The 13,345-nt window shown below is 38.4% G+C and overlaps 2 protein-coding genes across 2 annotated transcripts; both read right to left on the reverse strand.

The window, feature by feature from the left end:
* Positions 1-1,878: 1,878 nt before the first annotated feature.
* On the reverse strand, positions 1,879-5,047 carry LOC142971979 (major histocompatibility complex class I-related protein 1-like). Its single transcript, XM_076112730.1, has 5 exons — positions 4,999-5,047; positions 4,019-4,285; positions 3,497-3,775; positions 2,278-2,580; positions 1,879-1,994 (listed from the first exon to the last, which is right to left on the reverse strand). The coding sequence occupies exons 1-5, from the start codon at positions 5,045-5,047 to the stop codon at positions 1,879-1,881; spliced, it is 1,014 nt and encodes a 337-aa protein (XP_075968845.1).
* Positions 5,048-7,152: 2,105 nt separating this feature from the next.
* LOC142971980 (major histocompatibility complex class I-related gene protein-like) lies at positions 7,153-11,345 on the reverse strand. The gene is made up of 6 exons (XM_076112731.1): positions 10,882-11,345; positions 9,898-10,164; positions 9,376-9,654; positions 7,876-8,178; positions 7,549-7,592; positions 7,153-7,278 (listed from the first exon to the last, which is right to left on the reverse strand). Exons 1-6 carry the CDS (start codon positions 11,066-11,068, stop codon positions 7,153-7,155), a joined length of 1,206 nt encoding a protein of 401 aa, XP_075968846.1. The 5' UTR covers positions 11,069-11,345.
* Positions 11,346-13,345: the final 2,000 nt, after the last annotated feature.

The following is a 13,345-nucleotide window of genomic DNA, read 5'->3' on the forward strand; positions in this document are numbered from 1 at the left end:
CTGAACAATGTCCTGTTCATCTTCAAAAGAAGTTGTTTTTCAAAATTGCGAGAATTCCGTCTCACTCTTCTTGGGCTGAAGACTAGTCCTGCGATGCTAAATAGCCTTTCACAGGCCGCTGAGGCAGGTAGAGGTGTGTTCAGCTTCACACACAGCTTGCGCACAGCTGGGAAGGATTCCCCTAATGCTAACACTAATGCTAACACGAATGCTAACCCTAATGCTAATCCTAATGCTAACCCTAATGCTAACCCTAATGCTGCGCTCTCGCGGCTCCTGTCGATCCTATGGTGTGGTGGCTAGCTAACGTTAAGTTAGCTAACGTTAGCCAACTAGTGCTGCAATGATTATAGCTAAGATGACTCAAATCAACACAATCTCACAACTGTCAACACTTCCTCAGCTCACTAACTCGCCAGCGATCTGTCTACTACACGAATTGTCTCATTTGATTTACGATAGCTAGCGAACGTTAGCCTAACATACGCCATGTATAGCTAAATCAGAAGATCAGACACCTGTCTCCCCCCCTCCCCCGCCAAAGATATACTCCAATCCTGTGGGGATTCATCTTAATTTACCTCAATGTGTTTCCTGAGGTTGGATGGGGAGTTTTTGAATGCCAATATTTCAGTAGATTTGGGTAATAAGAGGCACTTCATCCGGCATGAAGAATCTTTCACTCCAACATAAGAAAACATTTCTTGCAAATATGGCCACGGGTGTTGGTCTTCGTCACCACCGTCGGTGTTGCGGGAGTAGCAGGTGCTTCCATTTCTGCTTCCGTCATGAAATCAGTCATCGCAGAGTGGAATTCTGCTCATGTCGTCTCGCTAGCTATAGCATATAGCATCCTGGGCATCACTGGGAACCTAAACACCGCGGCTTTGAGAGCACTTGTTTGCAATTGCGCATTAACGTGATTAACCAATGATTTAACTTGCAAGCTAGGACCACTGATTCACCAAACCTGCTTGTTACAGTCTGTGTTCCACCACAGTCCCCGACGCTGGTCTCATGATTCATTTTGTTTCTAAAGATAGATTTGATTTTGTAGCGAGTAACGAAGGTTTCAGGGGAAATGTATCGGAGTAAAAGTATCAGTTTTCTTTGCAAAATGTAGTGAAGTAAAAGTGAAAGTCAACAGAAATATAAATAGTAAAGTAAAGTACAGATATCCAAAAAAAACAACTTAAGTACAGCAACTAAGTATTTCTACTTCGTCACTATACACCACTAACAATAATGAAACACATAATAGACGAGCTTATTAATCAAGAATAAAACATTTGTTACTGTTGTTATGAACTGCATACTAATGAATTATTAATGTAGGAACAATGCTTTATAAATGATGAATTAAGTGTTTACTCATACTTAACTAATGCTTCATAGTGTGTTACCAATAAATGCTTTGTAAGGCATAAATAGTCGGTAAAGTATGCCTTGCGAAAGTAAGGGTGGTCTTCAAATATCCCCAAACCCTCCAAAATACTGTCTGCGTGTCGACCTCAAGGACCATGGACAGAAGAGGACCCATCCATCATCCGGTCTGTCACAGGTCAGAACAGATAAAAGGTGAGCCAACCATTGGTTCATCAGTGTGACTGAAGACCTGTTTGATGCTGCAGACTTTGCCACGACAACTCTGGACATTTCACTCTGTGTTTGCAGGAATGAATCCTGAAATAAAGAGACGTTACAATATTAAAGGTTAAAGAAAATACAGAGTTTATGAAAAGAAACCAACAAAACACTTTTGCATGTTTAGCATGAATTTCACTGACTTCTGCTTTGACTGTAAATGTGGGAGAGCTCATACAGTATACGCAGTACGTCTTCTACTGTGTTGAATCCAACAGTGGAGTAAAAATGGCTTCACTCACCATTATTGTTCCTCCTCCAGATGAAGAGTCCAGCGATGCAGAGTGCCGGAAGCAGCAGCAGTCCTACAACAACTCCAGTAACACCAGCAGGAAACTCTGACGGAGAAACTGGAACACAAAACATTCACACGTTGTCTCTACCACAGATGATGAGAACAATGTTATCATAGAAATAATTGCCCAAATTATGACAATAAGAGTCAGAAGAAGAGGATAAGAGGTTGCAAACCTGATTCTTCTATCAGGATTAAGAGGAGGGTTAAAGATTTAAAAGTCACAACAACTCGTCTGTTGAATTGACATCAAAATGCTTTTGGGCATAACCTCTGAAGTTATGATCCTGGTCTAGCGTTAGTTTTTAAATTTCCATCACATCTGATCTCAGTCTTACCCCAGTTGGTCCTGATCTGTGCTTTGTCCAGTTTGGTGACGATGTCGTCCTCCACACCAGAGAGATGAAACACACAGTCGTACCTCCTCCAGTCTTCAGGTGCGACTGATGAAAGGATCAGGTCGACACTGATCTGGAAGGATCCATCGTGGTTGGGGAGGATCTCTCCGTGGTCCAGGTCCTCGTGATGCTCCTCTCCATCTTTCCTCCAGTACATCATGGCTCTGTCAGGGTAGAAACCTGTAGCGTGGCAGCTGACTGGGGAGGAGGGAGTCTTCTGGAGGAGAGACACTGAGGGAAGGTCTAGGGATTTAAAAACAAACAAGAAAACTGTGTATAGGACTTAGGTTGGCATGTTATGCATCAATAGAAATAAATCAGTTTAAAAGCATCAGTAAATATTGATGCACGTTACTTTCTTACCCTGGACAGTACACATGTCATGTGATTTAATTCAAATGCACATCATGCAGTCTACTTACACCACCAGGGGGAGCCTTATTCATGATAATACCACTACACGTACCGAATTACGACTAGTGAGGCACTGCAATAAATAGTATATTTAATATTAAACAATGACAACATCTGGGGGTTGTGAGATGTAAATAGAGAATAAAAATAAAGTCCTGCTACACAAATCTCTATTAATCATTGATAATGTTTTTGTAATCTGTGTTTATTTGTGAAATAATGAATAATAGTTTGAACTCTAAAAGCCTTGAACAGTTAATTTAAATTTTTTTTATTGTGAGGGTTTATATTAAATTAAGTTATTTGAGAGGTTTAGACAGGAAGTGTCTCTTTGTGTTTGTCTCTCTCACCTAGACACAACTGTTTGTAATGAATCTAAACCAAAGCCTTTAATCCTTACAATGCATTGTATTTTATAAGCTTAACATGTGTTTTTTATTTAATGTAAAGATATGTAAATCAGTGAAAATAATACTGTTTAATAACCATGTTTTTCATGTACTGAATTTTAATTGAAGGACCATTCATCATTAAATCAATAATCTATTCATTGATATTCCTGAGTATCAGTAATCATCAATAAATTATTATTCATCTTAATATTAACATCCCAACATGAAGTACTAGAATAAAAGAGATGAAGTGAGGTGAGTGAAACTATGTCCATATTTACTCTACATTAAAACAGAAGAGGCGTGTGAACACTTTAGTGTCCTTTAAAGAGCATCAGGTCACGTGAATCTACCTGTTCTCTGCAGAAAGCTCCTCCCATAGTGCACATACTCCTTCAGCCAGACAGGACATGTGTGGGTGTAGTAATATTTCTCGTATTCTAATCTGGCTTTGTCAGCATCCCATCTAAGTTTGGTGCTGAACGCCTGCTGTCTTGGTGCAGTCCACGTCAGCGTCTGCAGGTCCAACACAATGAAGTCTTCTCCATCATAACCAAACTGATGAAAACCAATCACCTCTCCAGTCTCATCATCCCACTCACAGCCGTTCATCCTCTGTAAAATGTGGGCACCTGAGAGAGGTAGAGAGGGAGAAAGTGACATCGCAGCACAGACGATTATTAACACATAACATCACATCTTCACCACAGAGACACGCTGATCCACCAATTACTGGCTCTGTGGAAGCCACTCAACATCTGCTGGAAAACAGAGTGAAAGTCCATATTCTCTTCATCAAAAAGCACTGGCATGTGTTCATACAGGAAGCTACATCTCACCAGCTAAACGTTAAACATGAACATAAACAGACCTACCTCCAGTTTGGTTTAAGCGCTGCTTCAAGCCGTCAATGTCGGCTCTGAAGACCTGCTGACTGCTAGAACACTTCTGAACATACCACTCCATGTGTTTTGGGTTTTCCTTTGCTAAATCTCTCACCCAGTCCTGTTTGGGCTCCGCAGTCTTGCTGTTGCTGTCACAGTAACCCAGCTGGACTTCATCGACCATCACAAGACCCACAAACTCTGGAATGTTTGTGACTCCAGAAGTTGCAGTCAGGACATATTTCAGGGAATGTTTCACTGGAGGACAAAGAAGGTTTATTGGAACTTCATTTGTATACATTTTGGGGGTATTAATGGTCGTCAATTACAAAAAAAAGGAGCATTTAAAAATATGTTAAATGACAATGAGCTACCTGAAGAATATGTCATAGACCCACTAACGTTACTAATTTTATGTTGTGACTTTGTGCATTGAGCAACGAGTCATGTAGATGGCCCGTGTACAATAATAATATATGTTTTATTGTTGCCTTATTTTAAATCATGTAACTTTGGCCTTCTTACAGCAGATATTTGTTCATTTGTGATTGTGTACTTTAGGGAATTATTATTATTAGCTAGTCAACGTCTTGTAATAGTTGTATATAATTTGATTTACAAACAATAATATATGGGGATAGCCTCTATCCTCCCTAAAGATACGGACATTACTTCACACAGAGGTTATGAACAACTTTTACTTTCCTCCACTAAAGCATGAATGCAGCATATGTGTCGTTCTGTAACGCACTGACGAGTAACCTACATGAGAACAATACATAGGCTGATCATGTGAAGTCAGTGTCAGATGGACACGTTTGAATAATGGAATTATTATAAACACAGTGTGACGGAGTGAAAGTGAAACTATGACTCCTGATGTCGCACTTTACAAAGTGACTGCAACGAGTTTTACAGCGACAATAATAACAGGAAACAGCGTAACGGTGAGAGTCACAGTGTGATCTTACCTGTAGATGCAACATGACAGAAGAGCAGCAACATAAATAACGTTTTCATGTTGTTATGATAAGTAAACATCAAGCTGAAGAGCGACTTAGCTGATTGAACGTTCACCTTTGATACCGGGCATGCGCAGTGTAGGCGTGGCGTGTCCATTAAAGTGATAACATCAAAAATAGTCGAAATCGACATCACCACACATGGACATACAGTACATGGTTTTCAATGGACAGGAAAGATATGAAATTGAAATCTGAAAAGTAACTATAGCTGTCAGACAAATAAGAAGTATGATAATTCCCTCTTAAATTTAGTGGAGTAGAAGTGTATGCAACTTTATACTTCTAAATGGTAATACTCAAGTAGTACAAGTACCTCAAATTTGTATGTAACTATGTGTTTGACTAATTCTGTATAGACAGGTACAAAGGTACAACTAAAATAACTTTACATTCATGATGCAGCTATTGACTAAAACATATGTTTACAAAACTTGTATTCTGATGTTTCTACATATTTCTACAAATATACAGAGATGGAAGAAGTACATATATTGTACTTTAGTGAATGCAGCGATACCACAGTGTGTAAATACTGTTACAAGTAAAAAGTCCTGCATTCAATTTGTTTCTTTAGTAAAAGTGCAAAAGTATTAGCATCACAATCTGTAGTATGAAGTACCAAAAGTAAAGGTACTCTATGCAGAATGGTCCATTTTAGAATCATATATTATATTACTGGATTATAATTATTGATGCATTGATTTATCTCTTTAATGTTGCAGCTGGTAAAGATGGAGTCAAACTACTTTATACTGCTGGGAAGCTTAATAGATAACACATCATAATAAGTTGATTTATACTTTGTATTAACTGTAATCTGCAAAGTATCTACAACCGTCAAACACATAGTGAAGTAAACAGTAGTTCAGTATTTCCCTCTGAAATCTAGTGGAGTAGAAGAGTAAAGTAGCATAACATGGAAATACTCAAGTAGGCAACTTCAAATACTACTTATAGGACCTACAGTACTTAAATATATGTAACTACTACTACTGAGTTACATTCCAGCACTGCAAACATATTTATACAAAATATAATGTATTGTAATGCTGTTGTTAAAGTCGCAGACAAACGGACCTACATCCTGTTCTCCTGCAGGATGCCGCTGCTGCTGCCTCCAGCAGCCTGAGGGGAGTGTGTTGAGTCAAATCTCGCGATATTTCCAGTGAGACCTCTTTTGTCATCACAAAGCCGTTTTGCACCCAGGCAAGAAGAGTATTGTAGAAAATGCACCCCAGTAATGACACCAACATGGAGGCAATTCCTACACATAGGAAGTATATGATAAACAACATTTCCAAGACCACAAAGACGTTTTCAGCTCGTTAAATAATGAAGAAAATGCACCGGGCATGATGATTTAATGGTTAAACTTGCCAAGTCTGTTGAAAATGTTAGCGTGCAAAGACTCAGATTAATGGATAACCTGGTGATGCTGTTTTAAAAGTAGCACTGATCTAAAGCGCACCTTTTGGATGCAGTCAATAGAAAAGACACCAACACAACAGTTGTACCGTAACAGAGATGTCTTTATTATTGTTGATACAACTAGAAAGGTTCACTCAGTGATTGAATTAATATAACCCACAATTTGCAAATCCCACTGAAACATGCAGCCATAACTGGCCACCCAAAATATAATGCAGTTTGCATTACACATCCATCAAACATGTAGAAAAAGTTCTGAAAACAGCACCAAATGTAAACTGTGATATTGCAAAACTGTTAAAGATATCAATAAGCTGACTTATGCATTAATAGATTGCTGGACCATCAGGGGTGAGCTGACGACCGTTCATGTAAACATTGTCAAAAAACTGAACCAGAAAAAGGAGAGGACATCTGGAAAGCACCCAACCTCAGAGCACTTGGAGGACCTCATAGAAGAGTTCCCATTAACTTCATAGGAGTGCTCCGACACAGGAAGATCACAAACAAAGAAGGAACATATTGATTATATCTTCTCTCATGTTGGAAAAGGCAGCTGACAGAGAAAAAAACAAAGTATGCCTTCAAATATCCCCAAACCCTCCAAAATACTGTCTGCGTGTCGACCTCAAGGACCATGGACAGAAGAGGACCCATCCATCATCCGGTCTGTCACAGGTCAGAACAGATAAAAGGTGAGCCAACCATTGGTTCATCAGTGTGACTGAAGACCTGTTTGATGCTGCAGACTTTGCCACGACACCTCTGGACATTTTTCTCCGTTTGCAGGAATGAATCCTGAAATAAAGAGACGTTACAATATTAAATGTTAAAGAAAATACAGAGTTTATGAAAAGAAACCAACAAAACACTTTTGCATGTTTTGTATTAATTTCACTGATTTCTGCTTTGACTGTAAATGTGGGAGAGCTCATACAGTATACGCAGTACGTCTTCTACTGTGTTGAATCCAACAGTGGAGTAAAAATGGCTTCACTCACTATTATTGTTCCTCCTCCAGATGAAGAGTCCAGCGATGCAGAGTGCCAGAAGCAGCAGCAGTCCTACAACAACTCCAGTAACAGCAGCAGCAGGAAACTCTGACGGAGAAACTGGAACACAAAACATTCACACGTTGTCTCTACCACAGATGATGAGAACAATGTTATCATAGAAATAATTGCCCAAACTATGAAAATAAGAGTCAGAAGAAGAGGATAAGAGGTTGCAAACCTGATTCTTCTATCAGGATTAAGAGGAGGGTTAAAGATTTAAAAGTCACAACAACTCATCTGTTGAATTGACAACAAAATGCTTTTGGGCATAACCTCTGAAGTTATGATCCAGGTCTAGCGTTAGTTTTTAAACTTCCATCACATCTGATCTCAGTCTTACCCCAGTTGGTCCTGATCTGTGCTTTGTCCAGTTTGGTGACGATGTCGTCCTCCACATCAGAGAGATGAAACACACAGTCGTACCTCCTCCAGTCTTCAGGTGCGACTGATGAAAGGATCAGGTCCACACTGATCTGGAAGGATCCATCGTGGTTGGGGAGGATCTCTCCGTGGTCCACGTCCTCGTGATGCTCCTCTCCATCTTTCCTCCAGTACATCATGGCTCTGTCAGGGTAGAAACCTGTAGCGTGGCAGCTGACTGGGGAGGAGGGAGTCTTCTGGAGGAGAGACACTGAGGGAAGGTCTAGGGATTTAAAAACAAACAAGAAAACTGTGTATAGGACTTAGGCTGGCATGTTATGCATCAATAGAAATAAATCAGTTTAAAAGCATCAGTAAATATTGATGCACGTTACTTTCTTACTCTGGACAGTACACATGTCATGTGATTTAATTCAAATGCACATCATGCAGTCTACTTACACCACCAGGGGGAGCCTTATTCATGATAATACTACACACCGAATTACTACTAGTGAGGCACTGCAATACATAGTATATTTAATATTAAACAATGACAACATCTGGGGGTTGTGAGATGTAAATAGAGAGTAAAAATAAAGTCCTGCTACACAAATCTCTATTAATCATTGAGAATGTTTTTGTAATCTGTGTTTATTTGTGAAATAATGAATAATAGTTTGAACTCTAAAATCCTTGAACATTTCATTTGAATTTGTTTTATTTTGAGGGTTTATATTTAAAATAAATTATTTGAGAGGTTCAGACAGGAAGTGTCTCTTTGTGTTTGTCTCTCTCACCGAGACACAACTGTTTGTAATGAATCTAAACCAAAGCCTTTAATCCTTACAATGCATTGTATTTTATAAGCTGAACATGTGTTATTTATTAAATGTAAAGATATGTAAATCAGTGAAAATAATACTGTTTAATAACCATGTTTTTCATGTACTGAATTTTAATTTAAGGACCATTCATCATTAAATCAATAATCTATTCATTGATATTCCGGAGTATCAGTAATCATCAATAAATTATTATTTATCTTAATATTAACATCCCAACATGAAGTACTGGGAGTTAAATGTGTTCATGTAGCAGACCATGCTGCTGGAGGCCCAGGCCGTGTTACTGGGCCCACTGGAGGGAATGGAGTCACGGGAGAACCAGAACCAGGAGTGCATGGAGCACACTGTCAGACATCTGCTGCAGTAAAATGAGAGGTTTTCTAAAGGGACCCTGGTGCTCACAAACACGACCGCTTTTGTCCACATGGACCGCCAGAATCAACACAAAGTTAAAGTTCCTTCTAGTAGCTTTAAGTGAATAAAGTTATGAAATAAAAGTGGAGAGGACGCCAAGAATAAAAGAGATGAAGTGAGGTGAGTGAAACTATGTCCATATTTACTGTACATTAAAACAGAAGAGGCGTGTGAACACTTTAGTGTCCTTTAAAGAGCATCAGGTCACGTGAATCTACCTGTTCTCTGCAGAGAGCTCCTCCCATAGTCCAGATACGTCTTCAGCCAGTGAGGACATCTGTGGTTGAAGAAATATTTCTCGTACTCTAATGTGGCTTCGTCAGCATCCCATATAAGTTTGGTGCTGAACGCCTGCTGTCTTGGTGCAGTCCACGTCATCGTCTGCAGGTCCAACGCAAGGAAGTCTTCTCCATCATAACCATACTGACTAAAACCAATCACCTCTCCAGTCTCATCATCCCACTCACAGCCGTTAATCTTCTGTAAAATGTGGGCACCTGAGAGAGGTAGAGAGGGAGAAAGTGACATCGCAGCACAGACGATTATTAACACATAACATCACATCTTCACCACAGAGACACGCTGATCCACCAATTACTGGCTCTGTGGAAGCCACTCAACATCTGCTGGAAAACAGAGTGAAAGTCCATATTCTCTTCATCAAAAAGCACTGGCATGTGTTCATACAGGAAGCTACATCTCACCAGCTAAACGTTAAACATGAACATCAACAGGCCTACCTCCAGTTTGGTTTAAGCGCTGCTTCAAGCCGTCAAGGTTGGTTCTGAAGAACTGCTGCTCAATCAAACACCTCTGAACATACCACTCCATGTGTTCTGGGTTATCCTTTAGCAAATCTCTCATCCAGTCCTGTTTGGGCTCCGGGTTCTTGATGTTGCTGTCACAGTAAACCATCTCGACTTCATCGACCATCCCAAGACCCACAAACTCTGGAATGTTTTTCACTCCAGAAGTTGCAGTCAGGAAATATTTCAGGGAGTGTTTCACTGCAGAACAAAGAAGGTTTATTGGAACTGAATTTGTAAACATTTTGGGGATATTAATGGTCGTCAATTACAAAAAAAAGGAGTATTTAACAATATGTTAAATCACAATGAGCTACCTAAAGAATATGTTATAGACCCACTAACGCTACTAATTTTATGTTGTGACTTTGTGCATTGAGCAACGAGTCATGTAGATGGCCCGTGTACAATAATAATATATTGTTTTATTGTAGCCTTATTTTAAATCATGTAACTTTGGCCTTCTTACAGCAGATATTTGTTCATTTGTGATTGTGTACTTTAGGGAATTATTATTATTAGCTAGTCAACGTCTTGTAATAGTTGTCGTATATAATTTGATTTACAAACAATAATATATGGGGATAGCCTCTATCCTCCCTAAAGATACGGACATTACTTCACACAGAGGTTATGAACAACTTTTACTTTCCAACACTAAAGCATGAATGCAGCATATGTGTCGTTCTGTAACGCACTGACGAGTAACCTACATGAGAACAATACATAGGCTGATCATGTGAAGTTAGTGTCAGATGGACACGTTTGAATAATGGAATTATTATAAACACAGTGTGACGGAGTGAAAGTGAAACTATGACTCCTGATGTCGCTCTTTATAAAGTGACTGTTACGAGTTTTACAGCGACAATAATAACAGGAAACAGCGTAACGGTGAGAGTCACAGTGTGATCTTACCTGTAGATGCAACATGACAGAAGAGCAGCAACATAAATAATGTTTTCATGTTGATATGATCAGTAAACCTCAAGCTGAAGAGCGAGTCAGGTGAATGAACGTTCACCTGTGATACCGGGCATGCGCAGTGTAGGCGTGGCGTTACCTTTAGAGTCATAACATCGCCATATATGGACATACAGTACATGGTTTTCAATGAACAGGAAGTATGAAGAATTGTAATCTGAAAAGTAACTATAGTTGTCAGACTAATAAGAAGTATGATAATTCCCTCTTAAATTTAGTAGAGTAGAAGTTTATGCAACTTTATACTTCTAAATGGTAATACTACAAGTAGTACAAGTACCTCAACTTTGTATGTAACTATGTGTTTGAATAATATTGCTTAGTTAGCGTACAGTCCTCCACTGTATAGACAGGTACAAAGACACAACAAAAATAACTTAAATAACTAAAATAAAATAATAAACAGCTATTGACTAAAACATATTTTTACAAAACTTGTATTCTGATGTTTCTACATATTTCTACAAATATACAGAGATGGAAGAAGTACATATATTGTACTTTAGTGAATGCAGCGATACCACAGTGTGTAAATACTGTTACAGGTAAAAAGTCCTGCATTCAATTTGTTTCTTTAGTAAAAGTGCAAAAGTATTAGCATCACAATCTGTAGTATGAAGTACCAAAAGTAAAGGTACTCTATGCAGAATGGTCCATTTTAGAATCATATATTATATTACTGTATAATAATTATTGATGCATTGATTTATCTCTTTAATGTTGCAGCTGGTAAAGATGGAGTCAAACTACTTTATACTGCTGGGAAGCTTAATAGATAACACATCATTATAAGTTGATTCATACTTTGTAATCACCTGAATCTGCAAAGTATCTACAACCGTCAAACACATAGTGAAGTAAACAGTAGTTCAGTATTTCCCTCTGAAATCTAGTGGAGTAGAAGAGTAAAGTAGCATAACATGGAAATACTCAAGTAGGCAACTTTAAATACTACTTATAGGACCTACAGTACTTAAGTATATGTAACTACTGCTACTACTGAGTTACATTCCAGAACTGCAAACATATTTATACAAAATATAATGTATTGTAATGCTGTTGTTAAAGTCGCAGACAAACGGACCTACATCCTGTTCTCCTGCAGGATGCCGCTGCTGCTGCCTCCAGCAGCCTGAGGGGAGTGTGTTGAGTCAAATCTCGCGATATTTCCAGTGAGACCTCTTTTGTCATCACAAAGCCGTTTTGCACCCAGGCAAGAAGAGTATTGTAGAAAATGCACCCCAGTAATGACTCCAACATGGAGGCAATTCCTACACATAGGAAGTATATGATAAACAACATTTCCAATACCACAAAGACGTTTTCAGCTCGTTAAATAATGAAGAAAATGCACCGGGCATGATGATTTAATGGTTAAACTTGCCAAGTCTGTTGAAAATGTTAGCGTGCAAAGACTCAGATTAATGGATAACCTGGTGATGCTGTTTTAAATGTAGCACTGATCTAAAGTGCACCTTTTGGATGCAGTCAATAGAAAAGACACCAACACAACAGTTGTACCGTAACAGAGATGTGTCTTTATTTTTGTTAATACAACTAGAAAGGTTCACTCAGTGATTGAATTAATATAACCCACAATTTGCAAATCCCCCTTGAACATGCAGCCATAACTGGCCACCCAAAATATAATGCAGTTTGCATTACACATCCATTAAACATGTAGAAAAAGTTATGAAAACAGCACCAAATGTAAACTGTGATATTGCAAAACTGTTGAAGATATAAAAAATACTAAATGATCTTATTAATCCTCTACAGCTCCTTAATAATTGGTTTGTAAAATATATAATACTTCATTTACAAATGGGGAATCCATTATTTATAAAGTATGAAAACACAATAATCAGCGTTGTATAAAGTACCCAAAAGCCATACTTGAGTAAAAGTAAAGATACCTTACTGGAAAATGACTCCAGTAAAAGTAAAAGTCACCTATTAGAATACTACTTGAGTAAAAGTCTTAAAGTATCTGATATTTACTGTACTTAAGTATCAAAAGTAATTTTCTGATATTAAATGTACTTAAGTATTGAAAGTAAAAGTACAAGTAAATGCTGTTAATAAAAAAGCAAAGGGTCAGAATTATGAAGTTTATTCTTTTAAGTGCTGTGGCACCATGACCAAGGACATGGAGCTGTGTTGACAATAATTGTGTTGGCTGTGATCCATCCAGGAGCAACAATGTTCAACATAATATATTGTACATGAGTATACTTTTGCATCTACTATGAACTTATCATCATAAATCTCCGAAAAGCAATATGACACTATGAAGGAGTTGTAACAGTGCGTTTATAAGTATGCTCATTCCGACTAGAGGATGTAGAGGGCAAATGCATAATGTTGTGTTCAGCAAAAAATATCCACTTGATGCATC

The sequence above is a fragment of the Anarhichas minor genome, unplaced genomic scaffold, assembly GCF_050575085.1.
Source record: "Anarhichas minor isolate MPS153535 unplaced genomic scaffold, ASM5057508v1 ptg000051l, whole genome shotgun sequence".
NCBI lineage: Eukaryota > Metazoa > Chordata > Actinopteri > Perciformes > Anarhichadidae > Anarhichas > Anarhichas minor.

What these genes read in the sequence shown, in the direction of transcription:
- LOC142971979 (XM_076112730.1), bottom strand. Translation starts at nt 5,047, where the DNA reads ATGAAAACGTTATTTATGTTGCTGCTCTTCTGTCATGTTGCATCTACA. An exon ending in CTGTCATGTTGCATCTACAG is followed by an intron (nt 4,286 to 4,998) that starts GTAAGATCACAC and finishes TTTGTCCTCCAG; the next exon opens with TGAAACATTCCCTGAAATAT. An exon ending in GCGCTTAAACCAAACTGGAG is followed by an intron (nt 3,776 to 4,018) that starts GTAGGTCTGTTT and finishes TACCTCTCTCAG; the next exon opens with GTGCCCACATTTTACAGAGG.
- LOC142971980 (XM_076112731.1), bottom strand. Translation starts at nt 11,068, where the DNA reads ATGTACTGTATGTCCATATATGGCGATGTTATGACTCTAAAGGTAACG. An exon ending in GCGCTTAAACCAAACTGGAG is followed by an intron (nt 9,655 to 9,897) that starts GTAGGCCTGTTG and finishes TACCTCTCTCAG; the next exon opens with GTGCCCACATTTTACAGAAG. An exon ending in GAGCTCTCTGCAGAGAACAG is followed by an intron (nt 8,179 to 9,375) that starts GTAGATTCACGT and finishes TTAAATCCCTAG; the next exon opens with ACCTTCCCTCAGTGTCTCTC.